The 22573-nt window shown below is 44.3% G+C and overlaps 1 protein-coding gene, 1 non-coding gene and 1 pseudogene across 3 annotated transcripts in view; 2 read left to right on the forward strand and 1 right to left on the reverse strand.

The window, feature by feature from the left end:
- PLXNC1 (plexin C1) overlaps positions 1-22573 on the forward strand; it is a 152226-nt gene that overhangs the window by 22930 nt on the left and 106723 nt on the right. The window contains exons 3-4 of the mRNA XM_043881327.1: positions 12333-12467; positions 16532-16632. Coding sequence (XP_043737262.1) covers positions 12333-12467; positions 16532-16632 — 236 coding nt within the window. The remainder of the gene's footprint in view (positions 1-12332; positions 12468-16531; positions 16633-22573) is intronic.
- On the forward strand, positions 7369-9543 carry LOC122680231 (annotated as a pseudogene). Its single transcript, XR_006336663.1, has 2 exons — positions 7369-8080; positions 9533-9543. The product of XR_006336663.1 is annotated as a V-type proton ATPase subunit E 1-like (transcript).
- On the reverse strand, positions 11691-11795 carry LOC122686175. The gene has a single exon (XR_006338641.1). It is a non-coding gene; the product is annotated as a U6 spliceosomal RNA (small nuclear RNA).

Genomic DNA, 22573 nt, shown 5'->3' on the forward strand with positions numbered 1-22573 from the left:
TGAGATTTTTATTCACTGGGGGAGAGGGGCAGTGGGAAGGAAGAGAAAATAAACTCAAAGATACTACATGCCTCTGAAATTATATAGCGGTTATCTTATCAATTTCTTTAGTAAGCATTTATTGAGCACCTCCTGTGACCACCAACATTCATAGTTGAAAAGGGCACTGTTTCTTTCACCCTAGTCTGATTCTCCTTTGTCTCTCTGTAGCCAGTTAATTTACTCCAATTCAACATTGAATACTAACAGATTTGTTTTCTCAAAGGATTTCCCACTGACAACTAGCTATGTGACTTGAGGTGAATCACCTAGTCTCCCCAAGCCTCCATTTCCTCATCTGTAAAATGAGATTCTACTGGATGACCTAGGAAACCCTTTTTTCTTCTGGTGGTCGCTGATTCTGTCTTCTGTGCAGTCATGCCCCGCTGTAGTCAAACCTGCCTGCTGGCTGGCTTCCTCCAAATGCGCCCCCTGTACTGCTCCCACACCTTTGCTTACACTGGACCTCCTCCCTGGATTACTCTTGCTTTTTTTTCCCTCTGCTTTACTGAATCCTGTGAATCTATGCTTTGGCTCAGCTCAAACTCCACCTCCTCTCTGAGCCCTCCTAAGGTTGGAGTGATCACGTTTCTCCCTCATCTCCCGAAATACCCATTGTCTCTATCATCCTTCTGACTTGTTACAGATGTCTTGCTCGGATGCCTGACCTTTCCTCGTGCGTTTGTCTTGCCTTCCCAACTTGATTTTAAGCTTCCTGAGAAAGGAGGCCGGGAATTCCCACAGCCCGATACAGGGCTGAGTGCCTGGTAGATATTTGATTTAATCTGTTTTCCTTGGAGGAAACCCAGTAACATATGGGAGGGGGTTTGTTTGTATACACGTTCTTTTAAAGTATACATTGATCATCTTTCCTGTTGTGTGAGCCTTATTTCCTGGGGAAAGGTAAACACCCACCCGTCCTTGTGCACAAGTTGCTCAGCACTGTCTCTGGTATCAGGCAGCGTCTGGAGCTACTGTGACCTGGTCAGACTGATTAGACCCCCTTCGCCTGGTGGAAGAAGTTTCTGCCAACCCTTACTGGGTCTCCTCACCAATTCTCTCCTCAGATGTGGGATATTTTTGACGAGCGTTTTGACAAGAACACCGTTTCCCCAAAGCTGAGCCAACCAAACTGTTAGATGGTAAATTGGAGGTGAAGGAACACTTGGCTATAAATAGTTCCCCATGGGACGGCCTGGTTTCGCCTGTCCTGTTTGTTCGCCCCCGCGGTTGGCGCGCACCTGGCTGGCGTGTACTGATGTGGTGGAACTGAGCTGCAGCCTCAAGCTGCTGAGGAGGAGGTGGCTGACCCAAGTCTCACTTTCTTCGGCATCTGTCCAGGCTTCACCTTCAAAAGTCGCATCTGTAGCCTTGCTTGTAGGGTTCCAATAACAGGGGCAGGTCCATTTTCCATTTCCTTGTTTTATGCTCGTCACTCTACCTGTTCTAACTAACAGTCCTCTCCACCACTTGATGAGGTAGATCGGGGTCCCCACCCTCCGGGCTGAGGACTGGTACCTCTGGTCAGGTCAGTGGTGGCATTAGATTAGAAATAAAGTGCACAATACATGTAATGTGCTTGAATCATCCCTGAAACCATCCCCCCACCCACCCCAGGTCTGTGGAAAAATGGTGTCTCATGAAACTAGTCCTTGGCATTGCAGTCCACGGGGTCACAAAGAGTCAGACACGACTTAGCTACTGAACAGCGACAACACGTGGCAGAGCAGGGATTTGAACCAGGAGCCACTTCAGAGACTGACCAGTATCCCTCAGGCTTGCTCTGACTTGGTAGCTGCTGCCTGAGGTGTGGGCAGCCACTCCATGAAGGGTCTCTGGGGAGAGTGGGAAGGCGGTTGACAGGAAGTCGTGATGACTGGGCTGGGGGCGAGGCGATGAAGTCGGGGTTCTTAGAAGCTCAGGGAGGAATCCCAGCTTGAGAAGCAGCAGACCATCTAACTGAGGGAATACCTCACTGGCAGGATAGCTTCTTAGAATTAGACTCTACCCGCAGCTCCCCCTCAGGAGGATTCCGCCCTCGGGAGGAGGCTGTGAGCTCACCTGCCCACCCCTGCCTGACTCCCTAGGACAGCCCGGTCACTCCCAGACTCCCCTGGGAGCCCTGGGCACAGAGGGCTTGGTGCGGCCCCTTAAACCACCCAGAGTCCCGAGGAACCGGCTCTGGGCAGGTGCTTTGGGAGAACCTCCAAATCCTTCATTCAAAAACTTCAAGCCTGTCCCTTGCCAGACTTGTCACTGGAACTGTTGGAAAAGACGAACATTGATAGACACAAGCTTGGCTTCTTAAGCCGCAGAGCGGAGCTACTAATGAGCAGAGAAAAACAAAACCCAACAACCCAAGGCAGCCTGAGGGGGGGAGGAGAAGAAAGGGCTTGGATCACCCACAGCCTGACTCATCAGTTTCCCCGGTGATCAAGAGTCGACAGCGTTTTGACAGACGCCAGGCGCAGTAGTATGTGCCTGGTTGGATGAGAGGCAGGCGATAGCATTTGGAAGCCCATTGCTGTTTTTGACCAACACATACGGATGCGCGCGTATGCACCCACCCACACACACACACACATACACAGACACACACACACGTCTACCCCACTCCCACTCCCATTTCCTAAATCTCTGAAAACTTCATGGAGTTTTAATATAGTTTGGTGCCATTAAAATGTCATGTTGTTTAAATAATTTTGTTTTATTGCAAGAGTAATACATGCTTATGGAAACTTTCTAAGTATCGGGATATGAGGGGAAAGCAAAGAAAAAATGCCCCTAGTTTTCTTACATGGAAGCAGCCGCTGTCAGCATTTTACCTTTATTCTTTTTTTTTTTTACATAGTTGAGGTCAGACTCTATCCTATTTTGCATCCTTTTTTCTTCAGTTAAGGAGGAAAGAAATGCTTATATTAAAATGTTACGGCACACTTGTAAACAGTATTTTTAAATATCATGTTCTAATATGTGGAAACATCATTTTGAGTTTAAGCTAAGATGGTGAAGCATTTTTAACATGTCTTGAAAGGCATGCACTCTTTCAAGTTATCCAGTACTACCTCTGAAGGGAAGATTTTATTGATGATAAAGTGGAAAAATTAAAGACTTCCCAATATGCTAATACTTTTACTACCCTCTTCCTCCTGCTTTTATGCCAAAATTCCTTTATAAGATGTTAGAAAAACTGAGCTAATTTGGAACTGAACATGTCCTTGTGGTTGTTTACTCTGCCCCTTCCTTACCGACTTGCCATCCTCATGGTTGTGAGATAGGTTATGTCCAGTCACTTTTCTCTCTGGTTATTTCCTCATTTTACTTCCTTTCTGAGTATGACTGCATGTTATAATTTTTTCAGTTGTCAGCGTCTCTACTGAGATCAGCTGAGAAAGTAGGGCCATGCTGAACTCAGTTTTTGGGAATTCATACCCCATGTGTTACATGGCCAGGATGCTGCAATGAGTGCTCATTCGTACAAACATGGGCTGGCTCTTTCTCCAGATTATGGTACACACTCAGGTGTAGTTTGGATTCCTTTGAGCTGACTCTGTTGCATATAGCAGATTATTTCAGGAGCAGAATTGAATATTTTGAGCTTTTCCAGGTGGTAAAACAAGTAATAATATGCATGAAATCTAATATTTGTAACCTTACCCATGCCCATACCTTTCTTGTAAGCATAATAAGGCAGTGGGTGAGGAGTAATAACAGCTAATGTTTCTGAGTTCATACTGTGTGCCCAGAATTAGGACCGGTGTCTTCACGGGTTAAGTAGTTGAATGCTATTAGCATCTCCACTTCATAAATGAAAAAACCTGAGGCTGTGAGATGATAGGTAACTTGCTCAAGAGGATTTGAGCAACCAATCTTCTGGGCTTCCCAGGTGACTCAGTGGGTAAAGAACCTGTCTGTAATACAGGATGATGCTGGAGATATCGGTTTGATTCCTGGGTTGGGAGGATCCCCTGGGGAAGGGCATGACAACCCACTGCCTTATTCTTGCCTGGACAGAATCCCGTGGACAGAGGAGCCTGGTGAGCTACAGTCTGTAGGACTCATAGAGTCAGACATGACTGAAGTGACTGAGCATAGCACAGTGCAACCAGTCTCCCAAAAAGTTTGCACTGACAATTCAAATGTGTTCTGTAGAGTTAGTGGAGCTGTTTTTTAAATTATTATTATTTTCTAATATTGGAATATCTAGGTTAATATCAAGATGCACATATTTGAGGTTTCATTAGAAAGGGCTCTGGCTTTTGTGGTTTTAGTTTGTTCCTATTTAGGGACAGCTTGCTTCATCCCAGCTGGTGCAGACTTCTCTTTTAGAAAAAGGCAGAGCCCTGTCCTCTTGGGGCTGCATGTAGTTCCTGGGAGCCTCTGAAGTCCCTTAGGAAGCCTGGCTTTTCCCCAGTGAGCTCCTTTAGAGCAAAGGTAGGAAATCTGTTCCAGTTGAGTTTTAGAATGGCTCCAGCAGTAAGAGGCTAGGGTTGGCTTTCTCCAGCATCCCTGGGCCTGAAGTAGAGTTCAGGACACAGGAAGCCACACCCGGCCCTTTCCCCGGGTCCAGCAGAGAAGCAGCACTCTTGTGCTTGGTTAGGACTGATTCCCTATGTAGTTCTCCAAACTCTGCTCCCACCATAGAGGGAAATTCAACCCATTTCCAGAAAGTTCTTCCTGCCTCCACCCAGAGTAACCTCTGAAGAGTTTGCCTGAACTCTGGCTTTTAAAATTTTTGAGTGAAAGATAAGAAAAGTCTTTCATAAGGTCAAGCTCCGTTTATACTCCTACAGAATGTTCAAATAAGGAAAAGGAGGCCATGAGGAACCCAGGACAGGACCTGGGCCGGAAGTGGGGGTGGTGGGGCTGGCTGAGCTGAGGTAACAGACCAAGAAGTAAAGACAGTGGGAACTGTTGAAACTTGGAAGTGGCCTCCAGGGTTGGCTGTTGAGAATGTCATGTTCAAGTTTACCCCCATCTCATTCATTCCAGTTTGTGAGTGGGCAGGGACTCCCTGATTCAGAACAAATTCTCCCGTGTAATCCACAAATCTAGGACTCATGATTCAGGCTGTGTGCTTCTCTTACTACTTACACTGAATTCAGGAGACAGGAAACCAGAGAGGCATTTGCTTTAATCTTACTATTTCATATTTATTATTACTCCTACCTACTAAAGCACAGTAAAGGCTACTGTATAATTACCTTGCTTTCTCGTGTGTGTGTGTGTGTGTGTGTGTGTGGTTTAAGTCTCCTTTGTAGCATTTCTCAGAAACTTTTGATGGAAAAAAAAGTGAGAAGATTGACTTGTTTACACTTAACTGGTTAGCCTCACAGAGTGAGGTATAAAAAAAAAATTTGGTGAAAAATAGTTTACCTTCTTGAACACCCGTGGCTTCCCAATGTCATAGTAATAAAGAAAAAAATAGTCTTTCATTTAATTTTCCTCCCCCTCATTTTCCTCACCAGGCTATCTTTCCTGTGGATGGTGTCCCTGTTATACAGCTAACTGTATGATGTGGAAGTCTCACACACTGTACATTTCAGGACTGGAGCTTGTTTTTATTTATTTATTTTTGTATGCAATGAAAATCCCAAGGCTAGTTAATAGCCTGCCATGAGGCTTCAGGAAGATGTCAACAGAAACAATATGTTGACACTAACTGAAATCCTCCATCGGGAAAAATTTGTTTTCTACACAAGCTGCAGCTGGAAAAGTCTAAAGAGCCCTATAAAATCTTGAATGCTAATAAAGTATGTTTTTCATTTAATAAATATTTACTGGGCACCGTTTTTATGTGCCAGGACCTGTTCTGGGTGCCAAGGATACAAAAGTGAACAAAACCAACAATGCCCTTATGCTCTTGGTGGGAAAAGAAAGACAGGAAACAAGTAAATGGATTAATTAGTGGTGAAGTCCTTTCACAAGGTGATAAATGCCATGGAGAAAGCAGAGTGATGGGTAGAGAGGGATAGTGGGGTAACATAGAAAGGTGACCAGGGAAGGCTTCTCAAAGGAGGTGACTGTTGAGACTCAAAGGATGAAGGGGTTTATGAGAATATACATGGCAGAAACTCAAATTGACTTCAGAGTAGATCTATAACAAGCTTGTATCCTGGAAGCAACAGATGAAAATCCACATCATGCCCGAGGAGTGTGTGTGTGTGTATTGGAGGCATTTTCTCTTATGCAAAACTCAACCCCTTTTGGGTGTCTGTGACTCAGCATTACTTCCTGCATCACTTCACTGATCGTGTTCTTTTCCGAGGCTGCCCAGCTCCTGTCTTGCTGGCTGGCTTTTCTGTGTTGAAGTGGATGTGACTTTTGCAGTTAGAAGATCTGAGTGTTCTCTCAGAGTCCACGTGCTGGGCTGGGGTTGGGTGGGGTCAGAGGTGATATTAATAGAAATCCGGAGGAGGAGGAGAGCCTTCCCCATCCTCTCCCGGAGACATCTGAGAGAGATGAGGACCATGCTGAAACAGAGACCCCAGTCTCTGTGTAGCTCGTGGCTTTAATAAAATTTAAAATGTGATGAACATGAAAACTTCCTTGGGGCTATGGAGAGCATTCTCTGCATAATCTAGCAAAAAGAAAAACCCTTTGACCCACTCATCTTCAAACACTTGATATTTAAATTGCATGTATGTATTTTTAAAGACAATGTATTACCATTGTTCAAAACTCAAAAGAACCAAGAAAACATGCAGTGTTAAGTTGCCCATTCTTGACTTCTGTGGCAACCAAATATCTCTCTATAAAATAGAGATATTTTATATATGTCTACAAGCAAAAGGGGGAGGATAGTCTTTTCCCTGTTTATTAAACATATATGTTATATATGTGTATACATGTAGATATACATATTTAACAGAGCATTTTGAACATATAATACATAATACATTTGAACATATAATACATAAAAAGCTTTCTAATTCTTTTTATTGCTAAATAGCATTTATTGTTTGCATTATAGTTTATTAACTAGATCCCTATTGTTGGACATTTAGGTTGTTTCAGTCCTTTGTCGGAACACATAATGTTGCAGTAAGTACCCATTATATGTGTCATTTCACATATATACTAAGGGCTGTGGAGTCTAAGGATATGTGTTCTATAATTTTGATAGATGATGCCAAATTACCTTCTGGAGAAGTTTTACTCTCACCAGCAATGAAGCATATCCCTTTAAACCCAGCATCTCTAGTTATTGGGACAAGCTTCAGTGTTGGCCACTCAAGGTAGCTTGTTCAGGAAACTTGCAGGGCTTTCGTCTCCCGTTCGCCCATCTCCTGCGTCAGGCTTGAGCTCCTGCCGATCATCCGCCGTTGTTCGTCGCTTGCCGTGATGGCCCTCAGCGATGCCGATGTAAAGAAGCAGATTAAGCACATGATGGCTTTTATTGAACAAGAAGCCAATGAGAAAGGAGAAGAAATTGATGCAAAGGCAGAAGAAGAGTTCAACATTGAGAAAGGTCGTCTTGTGCAAACCCAAAGACTGAAGATTATGGAATATTATGAGAAGAAAAGCAGATTGAGCAGCAGAAGAAAATTCAGATGTCCAATTTGATGAATCAGGCGAGGCTCAAAGTCCTCAGAGCGAGAGATGACCTTATCACAGACCTACTAAATGAAGCAAAACAGAGACTCAGCAAAGTGGTAAAAGATGCAACCAGGTACCAAGTGCTGCTGGATGGACTAGTCCTCCAGGGTTTGTACCAGTTGCTGGAGCCCCGGATGATTGTTCGCTGCAGGAAACAGGATTTCCCTCTGGTGAAGGCTGCAGTGCAAAAAGCAATCCCTGTGTACAAAGTTGCAACCAAAAGAGACATTGATGTCCAGATTGATCAGGAGGCCTACCTGCCCGAGGAAATAGCCAGCAGTGTTGAGATCTATAACGGGGACCGCAAGATCAAGGTGTCCAACACACTCGAAAGTCAGCTGGACCTCATAGCTCAGCAGATGATGCCTGAAGTGCGGGGAGCCTTGTTTGGTGCAAATACCAACAGGAAGTCTTTGGACTAAGCCAGCAAGAGGTGCATGACGTGGACGCCGCCGACACTGGAAGAAACGAGATGGCCTGATAGCTTCCTCTTTGCTGTCCCCTGCTCTTATTTGTCAGTGGATGCTCTTCTGTAGCTAACGTTCTCCAACTGATGGGTAATGACGGGAGTCTCAGTTAGTACAATAGGAAACCTTCCTCTAGCTTGTCTCAAAGTAGCACAACTTCCCGCCATTCTGTAGCTCGCAGTTGCAGGGCCAGGTGTGGGTGCATGCGTGTCCCGCACCTCCTGCTCTCCTGGGCTCCACCATCCAGCCTACAGGCGGTGGGGTGGTAGACTCAGTCCTCCAGTGCATATGGGCCTCATCCCTTCCAGCAGCAGCAGCAGCTTCTCGCCCATGTGTTTGGACCTGGAAGTAGTCTGTAAATGTGATTTTAAGGTCTATTCCATGACTCTGCTCTATTTATTAAAACACAATGTGGAGGTGGGGAAAAAAAGGAAACTGGCAAATCCTGGCACAAGTAAACATTGGTAATTTAAAGGAAAAAAAATAGCAATTTTCCTGCCATAGTTCCAAGTTCTAGAGAGAATACTGATGCCTTATCTCCAAGGGATCTAGTAAATAAATCTGTATTGACTCAAATAAGATCTTTCTAGCCCCTACTCATCTGATCCACCATGCTCCAGAAATAAATAAGCTCCAGTAACAACTACACAGCAGCTCCTAACTCACTGAAAGTGGATGAGTGATATGAGTAAATTAAAAGTATGTTTTTATTTACTTTTAAATTTTAAAGCAAATCCAAGACACTATGTCATTTCACTCATACATATCTTATTATGCATGTCTAAGAAACTATGATCATTTCTTTATATCACCACAACCATAAAGCTGTTATCACAAATATTAATAGGAAAATTATAATTCTTTAGAATTATCTAATAACAAGTCCATATAACTAAATTTTCCTGATTGACTCAATAATGTCTTTTTAAAATTGTTTTCTTCAAATTGGTATCTGAACAAGATCCTAAAATGACATTGAGGTTGGTCTATTTCTCTGAATCTGTGTGACCTCCTCTTATCGTTTGATTTACCTCCATTGACTTTTTGAGGAAGGGAAGTCTGTGGTCCTGTGGAATGTCTCATGTTGTGGATTTGGCTGTTCACATCCTTGTGGTACCATTTAGCTTGTTCCTCTACCCCTTCTGTGTCCTAATGCTAAATGGATGTTAGCACTAAAGGCTTATCACATTTGGCTACAGCTTTATTGGCAAGAATGCGTCATAGGTGTTTCTGCCAAATGATGGGTTTTATGTGATCAGTTCGTCAACAGAGATCTGAACAGCAAGTTTTCTTCTCCTGACTCTAACTTCTATCAATCTTATTTTTATTTTTATCTGACTTCCTCTCTCTCTCCTTCTATACAACCACTTTCCAAGAACGAGATCAGCTGTTTGTATCTGAGCTGATTAATAAAGAATGTGAATTAGAGATGGGAAGACAGGAGCCTGGCAAGTCCACACTTGGTCAGTGCCTCCCCAAGGTCTTCCTTGGCTCACCGTTCTCTGTAGGCCAGAGTCTCTAACAGAACTTTCTCTGATGATGGAAATGCTCTCTATCTGCACTCACAATATGATAACCACTAGCCATATGTGGTGGAGAAAGCAATGGCAACCCACTCCAGTACTCTTGCCTGGAAAATCCCATGGACGGAGGAGCCTGGTAGACTGCAGTCCATGGGGTCGCAAAGAGTCGGACACGACTGAGCGACTTCACTTTCCCTTTTCACTTTCATGCATTGGAGAAGGCAGTGGCAACCCACTCCAGTGTTCTTGCCTGGAGAATCCCAGGGATGGGAGAGCCTGGTGGGCTGCCGTGTATGGGTCACACAGAGTCGGACACAACTGAAGTGACTTAGCAGCAGTAGCAGCAGCAGCCATATGCGGGTAGTCATTCCTTGAAATGTGACTCATGTGGCTAAGAAAGTGAATTTTTAGTTAAATTTAAGTAGCCCTGTGTGGCTAGTGGCTACCATATTGGATGGCGCAGCTGTAGAGTCATTTTTTCAATGACTTGGGGTACTAGACCTTTCCCAACTCCCTTGGGAACTAAATATTGCTTTTCCTTTTTTGAAAGTCATATTTAATGTATTTAGTTACATTGATTTTTACAGAGCTGCCACTGAACTTAGCAGTTCATGTGCTTCTCATGAGCTACCAGTTACACCAAATCCACCCGGGGTTGACTCAGAACAGATGATGGAAGGAAACCACCATCATAGGACAGGCCCAGATCCTGAGTGCATGCAGGGTACAGTTCCACCTGCCAAACTGATAAGGAGCCTATGGTTAAAAAGCAAAAACGTGCTCGCCAGCAGGATGTGCAGCACAGGCATGTTATAGCTCAGTAGATATGTGAATGTAGACTTTGAAAAGAATCTCAGGTGCCAGTTGTTTTTTTTTTTTTCCCCAAATCTTACACCCAGTGTAACTGATGTCCACAGTGGTAGAGAGATGAATGAATATAGATGCTATATCTGGATGTTTTCAAACTGACCAAATGCTGAACATCTTCACTTTGAAAAGCATCGTATTGTTTGGGGCAAAGGGGTGGGTACAGAGAGGATTAGGACATGGTGCCTACCCAAGAGGAGCTTGCAATCTAGTAATAGATTATTAGCCATCAAGTATTGATTATGTGCTAAGCATTGTTCGTAATTCTCATCTGATCCTACACCAACGGTGTATAAGGAAGGCATTATGAGTTCCATTTGAGAGATGAGGAGATTGAGGCCCAGGGAGCTTCAGTAAACTACTAGCTCAGAGTAACACAGCTTCTGGAAGGGTAGAGCCAGGATGCAAACTGAGACCAAACTACCATTCTATTTCCTCAGGGTTGGGGTAATAGTCTCCTGAGGAGCCTTCCTATCCGTGTTTCAAACAATACCTTCTCACCGTGTCACTCCTATGCTCAAAGCCCTGCTGTGGCTTCCTGTCTCTTACCCAGAGTAAGAGGCAAAATCCTTACACAGGCCAACAAGAACCTATGTGATCCACCCTATTACCTTGCTGTCCACTCCCTTCTACCTCACTTGTTTTGCTCAGGTCATACTGGTCTGCTCTCATTTTAGGGCCTTTGCACCATCTTAGGGATTACTCTTCTAAGGGCATGTTTTGTTCAGATACCTAAGTGACTTGCTCCAGAATCTCCTGCAAGTCTCTACATGAACATCACCTTTTAATGAAGCTTACACTGAGCACGCATCTTCCATCTCATTTTATTTTGACCTGTGTCACCTGCTAACATATTTTTTAAATATTGGAGTATAGTTGATTTATAATCTTGTATTAATTTCCAGCGTACAGCAAAGTGATTCAATTGTACATGTATAAATTGATTCTTATTCTGTTCCTTTATAGATTATTATGAGATATTGAATGTAGTTCCCTATGATATAAAATACCTGCTGGTGTATTTTATAACTCACTTATTTGTTGTTAATTATGATTTTGCCCCTCACCCGATGCATGCACAATGAATATAAGTTCTATAAGGGCAGAATCTTCCCGCCGTTTGTTCACTGCCATTTTGCAAGCATCTAGAATGTACCAGAATAATACAGTGGATATTCAGTAGATATTTATTGACAAAAGATGAATGAAGCTCAGGAATGTCCAGTTTCATCCTTGCACAGGGGCCATGCTAATCTCTGTATCGTTCCAATTTTAGTATATGTGCTGCCGAAGCGAGCACAGAAATGTCCAGTTTCAAAGCCACACTTATATTTAATGTATAAACAAGTACCTACTTGTTTAGGCCTGCTAAATTGTCCTGGTTACTTTAAAACACATAGCCATGCAGACTCACATAGGCAACTCAGAGTAACCCATGCAAATATCTGTCAAACTGACTGCCTTTAGTTTTAAGATCACTTGGCATAGCACTAATGAAGCTGTCACTGTAGCGTCTTATAAGGCCCGCGTGGTCAGGAATGGTGGACAGTGGGCTTCCACATATAAGGACACTGCCCCAGCACTGAAGAGTGACCTTTTGTAGACCTTTTGTATGTGTGCATGCATAGCTTTGTCCCCTACAAAAGCAGAAATACCAAGCTTGTCATCACTGGCTTTGTTGAAGGCTGAGACACAAGCTGATGATTAAGGAAAGTAGCACCTCAGTCAGTGCGCATAGTGAGGAAGAAAGGATGTAGTCTTAGGATTAAGCAGTAAGTTTTGCCACTCTGAAATTCAAATTATTTAATGGAAGTTTTATTTCTTTTTTAAAAAACAGGTTATTCTTGGTGAAAATTTGGCCTCGAATTGTCCAGAGGTTATCTATGAAATCAAAGAAGAAACACCTGTTTTCTACAAACTTGTTCCTCATCCTAAGAAGAATATCTACATCTATCTAACAGCTGGAAAAGAGGTAGGCAGAAATACTAGTTACCATTTCTGTCTTATGAATACAAACTGTTTGATTGATGTCATTATCCGATGGTAAAGCTTGTACTTTGAACTACTGAGTTTAAACACTGCTGCAGGCTTTGAGAAGACCGGCAGTGGTTCACAGGCATGGAATTAAAAACCTTACTGTCAGTAAGTAAGCAAGAAATATTACCTATTTAGACAATTTTATTATTGGCTATATTTCCAATGCCAAGTTTTTCAGAGAAGTGTGTGCTTGCAAATGGGTGCATAATCAGCAAGGTAACTGAATTTACACATTTATCATGTGGGCATTGAATGGTTAGATGCATTTATGAATATGCCCAATGGGATTGGCTTTGGAGTTTGGGGTTAATATCAGGCCACAGTCTCATACACATTCATGAGCCAGGAAATATATGGCACCCACCCTCCCTCTCTTAATTTATCTGGCTGTTTTAGTTTTTCTTCTTGCTTCTGCTTACTGAAATAAAAAGGATGCCTTTTTACATTTTCTTCAGTTTTAAAAGCACTTTCACCAAGGGAAAGAGGAGGGGAACTAATTATTATTGAGTTCCTACCAGTGTTATATTAGTTATTATTCCAAAGGGAGTCTCTCTAGATGCATAGAATTGTACACACAAACCCCAAAATATAATAAACAATGTTAACAAAATCTGTCAATAATATATAGTAAGATAAAAATTACCCTTGTTTTATATATGAGGAATCTAGGACTCAGGCTAAATATCTTCTCAAGGATGTATATACATATATATATATAGGGCCTTGTCAGGGGTAGGACTTAAATCCTACCCTGATCTTAAAGCCCATAATTGTTGTTGTTCAGTCACTAAGTCATGTCCAACTCTTTGCAGTCCCATGGACTGCAGCACGCCAGGCTTCCCTGTCCTTCACTACTTCCTGGAGTTTGCTCAAACTCATGTCTATTGAGTCAATGACGCCATCCAACCATCTCATCCTCTGTCACCCCCTTCTTCTCCTGCCCTCAATCTTTCCCAGCATCAGGGTCTTTTCCAGTGAGTCAGCTCGTCACATTAGGTGGCCAAAGTGTTGGAGCTTTAGCTTCAGCATCATTTCTTCCCTTGAATATTTGGGGTTGATTCCCTTTAGGATTGACTGGTTCAATCTTCTTGCAGTCCAAGGGACTCTCAAGAGTTTTCTCCAGCTCCACAATTTGAAAGCATTAATTCTTCAGTGCTCAGCTTTCTTTATGGTCCAACTCTCAAATCCATTCATGACTACTAGAAAAACCATAGCTTTGACTATACAGACCTTTGTCGTCAAAGTGATGTCTCTGCTTTTTAATATGCTGTCAAAGCCTATAATAAGTGGGATCAACCCCAAATCTGTGAAAACCAAACATTCTTTCATGGTTGTTTTAACCCATGACCATTTGAACATACAAAGTGCAAAGATAACTGAGATTTACATAATTGCATGATGAATGTAACATGCTCTCGGCCCACCCCCATTTTTCATTCTTCTCCTCTCCATTATTCTAAGGAGAGCAGCAATGACATCAATCTCCATGTACTGGCCAAGTCGCAGAGATAATGTGTGAGCCATTTAGAGCTTCTGACTCTCCTAAAAAGGCCATATTGCCCTTTGCATGTTGAAAAGGCAGCTATTCAAAATGACCACATTGAGATGGCCAGTGGATCTCATATACCTTTGTTCTTCACCATACAGAACCTTTGCAAACAGCTTGCTTCAACATTTAAACACTGTCTATTATATTTCTTCCCCCAGGGCTCCCATAGTTGAAAGATTTTTGTCTACTCAACAAACTGCATTTATTAAGTAACAATTCCCATTCTCAGGCTTTATTTATCAAGGGCATCTCAAAACCACCACTCAGAGCGCTGACTATGCTACCACAGGGAGCTGATAAAATTCCAGCTCAAAGCAAAGATACTTGTCGCCTTGCTTAGTCTGTGCATGTTTTTGTAATCAGCTTTTTGAAACATTGCAAATAGTTCATAAATCCTTCCCCCAAATCCCAACTGTGGGCCGAGAACCACAGTGAGAACCACCAGTAGTTGACAGATCCTCACTTTCTGAAGGTGAAGAGTTCTAGTCTGGCCATTCAAAGCCTGAAGACCTGGGAAGAGTTTTCCACTGGGCATCAAAGCTGGCTATTCTTACTTTCTTCACTTAGATTCACTGCTGGAGTTCCTATTAGTAAGACTCTGGTCTTCTGGTTGAGCCAAGATAGGCCCTACAGAGGCAAAACCCAAGGAAGATCCTTCCTCAATTCTTGGGGAGATAGGAGCAGACAAACTGAAGTGCCCTGGTACATCCATAGAACACCTGGTCATTAAAAACAGCCATATGGGGATAGCTGCATTGTTGTGGAATAACCCCTATAATGTGTTAAGTTAGAGAAGCAGGTCCAATGTAGTAGTTATGGTGGCCTTTCTTTAACATGGGTTTCGCTGGTGACTCACACAGTAAAGAATCTGCCTACAATGCAGGAGACCCAGGTTTAGTCCCTGGGTTGGAAAGATCTCATGGAGAAGGAAATGGCTACCCACTCCAGTATTCTTGCCTGGGAAATCTCATGGACAGAGGAGTCTGGCAGGCTACAGTCCATGTGGTTGCAAAGAGTTGGACAGCACTGAGCGACTAACACTTTCACTTTTTTTCAGAGTAGTTCTTATAGAATGTTCTGGAGATTTATTTTGTACTAAATGTTCTGAGCAAAAGTGGTCCTGGGAGCAGATGTTACCTACTATATCCTTCCTAGAGTATCATAACCAGAGCATTCAAATGCTCTCAGAAGCCTTGTGCTAAGGAAACCTAGTTTGCTTTTTCCCTGCGGTTTCACATGTTTGTTGGACCGTGGAAACTTTTTCCAATGTAGTAGCAAGAATCAACATTTACTGAGCAATGTTGGTAATAACCCTGTGAAGTCAGCAGTACCATCACCATGTCACAGGTGAGAAAACAAGGTTAGAGAGATTCCGTGACATTTGTGAAAATACCCCAGAATCACAAAGATGTCCTGTGAGCTACAAGGAAGTATCCACATTCTGATTAATTTCGGCTCAGGCTGGTGGCCTGCCCGCTGCTTCTGTCAGCCACCCTGGGGACTGTGAGATGATGGGTGTGGTTATCCTCCACGAAGTCAGCTTAGAATGGATTATTCAGGATAGCCTCTGCTTTTCTCACAAACTCCATCTAGAATTCTCTGTTTCTCTGTATGTTTGAAGAAGTTACTTATGGTCTCCAGCAGGTACAACTTCCTGGCTCTGAGTTCTACAGGTTTCCTGACTACCTGCTGTGGGATTTTGCCTGCAAAAAATGTGCTGTGTGAGTCTCAGGTCCTCCCTGCTTCCCCCGACCCTGCTTGGAGGCTCGGCCTGCCTTTGGGGCCTGGGTTTGCCCATCACCATCTCCCTCTCTGGGGGCTACTGTTTCCTGACAACTAGAAGAGGCAGCTCCAGGGGCTGAGAATGATTGGAAAACTCCTATTTCTTTTATTTTCACCTTCAGTGGAGGGAGTGTGAGCAGTGAGCTGGGAGCTGAGGTGATGGAATACCCCTGAGGGGGGCGTGGGAGGGTGGTCCTCATTTCCATGCCAAGTGTCAGCCTCCTGCTGAAACTTGGGGTCAGAGCCTGTTGCTTTCCCCTGATGCTCATCTCCAAGGTGCTATTGACTGTCGCTGTCTGAAAACCAGGTGACCTGATTCCACGATCTTGGAAATCACTATTAGCAGATCAGAAAGCTAACTATGTACCAGGCTCACCTGTGAACACTCTTTGAAAATACAGATTCCTAGGCCCCTGCCCCAGTCCTGCTCAACTGGAGTCTCAGCAGCAGGGGGTCTGGGAATCTGCCCTTTCAAAAGCTCCCCCCAGGAGATGCTGATAAACTGCTCCATACCCTAAGACTTGAGAACCACTGCCCGATGTCATTACACAGACGTTCAGCGTTTGAGTTGATAAATGTCTCCTCGTGGCCCTTCATCAGATAAGGTGTTGGAGTTTTTCTGGTGTTGCTTATAATTCCATCTGAACTGCCATCATCTTTATTTTTAGGTGAGGAGAATTCGTGTTGCGAACTGCGGTAAACATAAATCCTGTTGGGAGTGTTTAGCAGCAACAGACCCTCACTGCGGTTGGTGCCATTCGCTACAAAGGTACATCCTGAGTTTTCTCACCGACTTGCAATTTTGAAAGTGTGATGTGGCTGCACACTTGTTGCCCTACTTTAAGGATCCATTCCAATGACCTGGGGGAACTGACCTCGGCGCCCACTAAAATATCATTGTGTAATCCAAATTCATTCTTGGGGATGTTCCCAGCCACATCGGTATTACTGAAATCATTTGACCTGGACAGCTGAGAGGGTCCCCATCCTGGAAGGGTAGGGGGAGTTGGAGGTGGGGGAGAGGGGATAAGTTGGAGCTGTCAGTTTTACTTTCTGCAGAGTTCTCCAAGACTAGAGAGAGAGAGGACAGAAGGTTCTCCCTCAGCGGAGATAAAAGAATAGGCGTGTTTGAAATGTTTCAAATGAACCCTCATGATGTCACGTATATTCGGTCGGCTCCGCGGAAGCCTGATTATTGATGATGTTGTCTCCTGATGCGCGGTACAGCTGTGCAGTCACAGTCTCCGGGCAGAATCTGCCCAGCTCGGTCTTGAATTACGATGTTCACGACCCATCTAGGCTCAGGGCGACTTGTAGCAGCTTCCTCGCCATGGCAGCTCCCAGAGTCGCTGGGACCGGCCTGGTTGGATTCACTGTTGCCATGGCAACCCAGTACTCAGGCTCTGCTATAGAAGTGAGGAGAGGAGAGCCTGCTGCAGCTCAGGCAGAGGGGAAAAAAAAAAACACACCGTAACAGTGTCTGTCAGTTTTTGCTTTCAGTTTTTAAAGGTGAAAAAGGATAAGAAAGAGTAGAACAGGGGCAGAGAAGCTGAAGGCTAAACAAGGGGCAATTTGGGGAAAGAAAAGAAGACTGAGAAAGAGAATTTGGGAGGCTTTTGGGGGGAGGAAGGCAAGAGGATTGAAGGGAGGCGGGGGGAAATACAACATAAGCAAGAGGTTCAGGAAACAAAATAAAAATATGGGGATGGAATTAATTAAGAGTTCATGGAGGAAGTCTGAAGCTGAGATGCAGCAAGATGCATAATTGCCCTTGCCTTTCGCTGAGCTTCCTTACCGGGCTATTGCCGTCAGAATCACCAGCAGACAAAAGAAGCAGGGCTAGGAAGAGTCTCATGAATAATTGTAATTGGGTAGGAACGTTTTCTTCTTGTGGCTTGCCTAAGACTAGACTTGAAGAAAATTAACTGATCACGAACAGACCTGTATCACCGCACACCCACTAAACAGTTTTGCTATAATCTTTCCAACCCTTTCACTGATGTAGGCTCTCTGTGTTTGCAGAGCTCTGTGCAGGAGTTAATTCAGTAACTGTGCTGGAGCTGGTGGTGATGGTCACAGTGGTGATGTGATTCAATAGCCGCATGTAGCTAGTGGCCACTTTATGGGCAAACACAGGTCTGGCATTCATAGGAGATGTCTGAATTGGAGATGTGAAGTTGGGGGGGTTAGTGGTGTTCAGATGATACACGTCGTGAAGTCGTAAGACGAGTGAGGGAGGGGGCATAGATGGAGGAGAGGAGTAGTTGGAGAACTGAGCTTTGAGTTCAGTGATCGTGGGTGCAGGGTTTAGGGGTCAGGGAGATGAAGAAGAAATAGACCTGAGGAGAGAACAGCCAGAAGGGGAAGAGGAAAAACTAAAGAAAGTGGCTTCTTGGAGGCCCAGGGAAGAAAGGAGGAGGGGAGTGGTCCATCGTGCCAGATTGTGCTGAGATGTCAAGCAAGAAAAGAGAACTGAACCACTGGACTTAGCAAGTGATTACTGCCGACTGTGACAAGGACAGGAAGTAGTGATAAAACTGTAAAGAAAAAATGAGAAGAGGATGCAGCAGAGACAACTCTTTCGAGGAGCTTTGCTGAGAAAGACAGCAGAAACATGGAGCAGACATTGTAGGAAGATGTGAAGTCCAGAGAGTTGTTTTTTAAGATACATGAAATAACTGTGTTTTTGTGCTACTGGGAAAGTTCTAGTAGTGTGGGAGAAACTGACAATACAGGGGAGAGAAGAGAGAATTATGGGGCGTCGTCTTTCTGCAGATGAAAGACAATATGATCTCCTGTGCCAGTGAGGGCACCCAGCCTCAGCCAGGAGCATGGGACCCTTCACCCTTGGTCATGGGGGGGCAGGAGGAAAATATGGGCTCAGGAACAGGTCAGTGGTGGAAGTGTATGCAGTGTCTTTTCTTGTGACTTTACATTATTTCCAGGAATGTATGGTGAGTGAGAGTGAAGTGAGGGAGGAAGCCCTGGAGTTGGAAGGGAGAAGTGAGAGAAGGTATGGAACAGAGTGGATGAGAGAACAGAGCTGGGAAATGAAGAGCAATTGCCAGACAGTATCAGGGTGCACTTGAAGTCCATGGTCTTGATTTTGAAGTGAGAGCAGTAAGCCTGGTTCTGCTTTCACAAGCCACGTTTGGCACTGTGGGCATAAGGGTACAATAAGGGAGAGTTAGATTTAGCTAGAGATAGGACTGGTGGCTCAGTGGTAAAGAATCTGCCTGAAATACAGGAGACACAGGTTCAATTCCTAGGTTGGGAAGATCCCCTGGAGGAGGGCATGGCAACCCACTCTAGTACTCTTGCCTGGAAAATCTCCATGGACAGAGGAGCCTAGCAGGCTACGGTCTATGGGGTCACAAAGAGTCAGACACGACTGAAGCGACTAAGCAGCAGCAGGGAATTTTCAAGACAGGGAAGTGGGGTCCAGGAGCTGAGGGTGCTTGATGTTATGGATTTGGATACTTAAAATTGTGGACCCTGGGCTCCAAGCTGGAAGTGAGCTCTAAGGAGGGAAGTGAAGATGGACATGAGGGATGGGAAAATGTAGCCAGCTCTGTGCAGGGGAGATTGTTTTGGGGTTTAAGACTCGTGGGACCTGGGGAACTGGAGAAGAGGTAGTGGTCGGACTATGGGGAACTTGAAATTGAGGACATGGAGGGGGCAGAGTTATTGGTCCTGACAACGTCTGGGGTGGGATTGTGTAGCTGAAGTAGGATGGAGGACAAGATCATTAGCAGAGAGGGTGGGGAATTAAGGGGTCACAGTGTTCAATGGGCCAGTCGTCAAGAAGGACTATGGAACAATTTGGGAGGGACTGAGGAGCAAGATATTCAAAAAAAGAAAGGAATTGCCTATGGGCAGCATGGTCTGTGGATGGTCATGTCAAGGCAGGGCCAGGGGGCCTCTGGGCAGATGGCCCAATGGCTTGAGCTTCAGAGCTGGGGTGTGGGGAGCAGCCTTGGAGAGGAAGGAAGAAGACTCATCCTAAAGAGGCAGCAAGACACAAGGAGGACCCTTATGATGGGAGAGGGGAAGCAGACAGCCTTTGGTGGGCTGCAGGGATCAGCGTCCTCGGGGAGAGCCTGGTTTCAGGATGAACAAGACAGTGAAGGGAACAGTTGGAGAAGCTGAAGACTCCAGGGATTTTATTGATGATGGGCTATGATAAAGGAGTTCCCGCGTTCTAGAAAAGGCTGCTCATAGCTACCCCTACTTCTGCTCTTGTTCCCTCACCCCTGCCCCAAGAGGAGTGGGCTTTTAAAAATCTCAACCAGATCATTTTATTCCCCAGCTTAAAAACCTCCACTGGCCTCCATTGTAGAATTCGGTCTAACTCCCTTACTCACGGGACCCGAATACAGAGCTTCTAAGAATCAGGTCCTTGGTTACTTGGCCCTTTCTTTCTAACTTAAGAAGAACATGCCAGATTTGTTCCTCCCACAGGGACTTTTAACTGGCTATTTCCTCAATCTAGAAAATTCTTCCCCAAATCTTGCCACGGTTGATTCTTTCTTACTCATCAGGTCCCAGCACAATGACCCAGTCTGAAGTATCCTCACCTCACTCCCAGTGACATCACTGTTTTATTTTATTCCTGGCCCCATCACTACCTGGCTTCCCTGGTGATTCAGTGGTGAAGAATCTGCCATGAGACCTGGATTCAATCCCAGAGTCAGGAAGATCCCCTGGAGAAGGAAATGGAAACCCACTCCAGTATTCTTGCCTGGAGAATCCCATGGACAGAAGAGCCTTGTGAGCTACAGTCCATGGGGTCACAAAGAGGTGGACATGACTGAGCAACTACCACACACACACATCACTACCTGAATGATCTTCTTTCTCTACCTCTTCCTTTATTAAAATGTAAGTTACTTGGGAGCCTTGTCTTGTTCATGACCATATCCCCAGAATCTAGAACAGTGCTTGGCACATGGTAGGTGCGTTAAAAATGCATGTTAAATGAATGGAGATTGAGTGGTTGGGGAAGTCTACCAATGGCAGGCTGAGACGTGTTAAGTATGATTAAAACATTCCAGATTTGTGAACTGATGGCCCTTCCCAGTCATGTCAGATCACTTGGATTCAAACTGGCTTGGTTCTGGCCTAAGATGAAATAAAACTAAGCCTCATATCTGTGACTCATGTTAAGCTCCAAGTACCATTCAAAATTAGGAATTCTAAAGGGGGATGTTTTCTTATAACTATAGAGCGTCCCACTGTGTTTATTTTAAATGTCACAGATTTATTTAGAAAAATAATTTGTTTTTTCTGTTGAGAAGGTTGAGTTTTATTACATACATGTCTAGAAAGTGGATGTGTTGGGGGTGTGTGTGCAAGAAAATGATCTTAGCTTCCTTTGGATCGAGTATGAAGAATGGGCATCCAGTATAAGGTGATAAAAAGCAATTAGATAAACAATGAGCTCGAAAAAGTCTAGTATTTTATTGTTGGAACCTCAAATCCAACCTATGCTGAATTTTTCTGTGTGGGTGGAAAGTGAATTTTTGCAGGCTGAATATCTTGGGTTTGGAAGCAGCTTCTCAGTTTCTCCCATACTGCAAAGCATAGCACATGTGTTCAGTTATGGATTTCCACAAAACTGGCAATCCTGAACCAATGAACGGGTGAGGTTCCAAAAGTTCATTTGCAAATTTGTTTGGCACTCCGAATGCATTTTTCCCATAGAGACAATGTCATAAATTAAGGGCTGATTCCCAAGTCAGCCCACAAAATTCAATTTATTTAATTTCAATAAATATTTATTGACTATCTACCAAGAACCCAATGTGGAAAGTGACATAGCTAGGTGATATTGGGAGAAATCAGATGCCATTCTTGGCCTTAAAGAATTTACATGCCAGCTAAAGAGACAGACCCATCACTGGCCAAGGTTCATTCATTCATTCATACATCGCATCAACAGATTTACTGAGCACCTACTGTGTGCTTTGGATACAGTTCTTTCTTGCCCACATGGAGCTTGCAGTCTAGTGAGGGATAAAAAAAAAAAGCGAAAATCGAAGTCACTCAGTCGTGTCCGACTCTTTGTGAACCCATGGACTTTAGCCTGCCAGGCTCCTCCATCCATGGGATTCTCCAGGCAAGAATACTGGAGTGGGTTGCCATTTCCTTCTCCTGGGGATCTTCCTGACCCAGGGATCGAACCCGGGTCTCCTGCACTGCAGGCAGACTGTTTACCATCTGAGCCACCAGGGAAGCCCAGTGAGAGATAGAGACAGTGTTATTAGTCAGGTCTGCTCCAGTAATACTGTGTTAACCAACAGATTCTCAGTGGCTTACAAGAGCAAAAATTTGTTTTTCTTGCTCATGGTTCAGCTCCAGTGGAGGGTGGGGGTGGGAAGGGGAGTCTTCGTCAAGCTGTAGGTGGAGAGTTTGGTTCAGATCTGCTTCACATGTCTCTCATCCTGCATGTACTCTCCTCAAGGCAGACAGCAGACGTGCAAGAACCCAAGCTAAACTCTGTGGTGCATTCAGAGCCTCCACTCATGTCACGTTTGCTGATATTCCGTTGGCAAGCAAGCCACATAGCCAAGCCCAACATCAGTGAGGTAGGGATCCACACTCCACCTACTCTAGCGTCATTCTAGTGCAGGAGAGACTGCAGAATTGGGAACAATAATTCAGTCTTTCCCAATAAGTTAAGGGGTTTCCAATCTATTAATCTTGATAAG

This window comes from Cervus elaphus, chromosome 3 (genome assembly GCF_910594005.1).
Source record: "Cervus elaphus chromosome 3, mCerEla1.1, whole genome shotgun sequence".
NCBI lineage: Eukaryota > Metazoa > Chordata > Mammalia > Artiodactyla > Cervidae > Cervus > Cervus elaphus.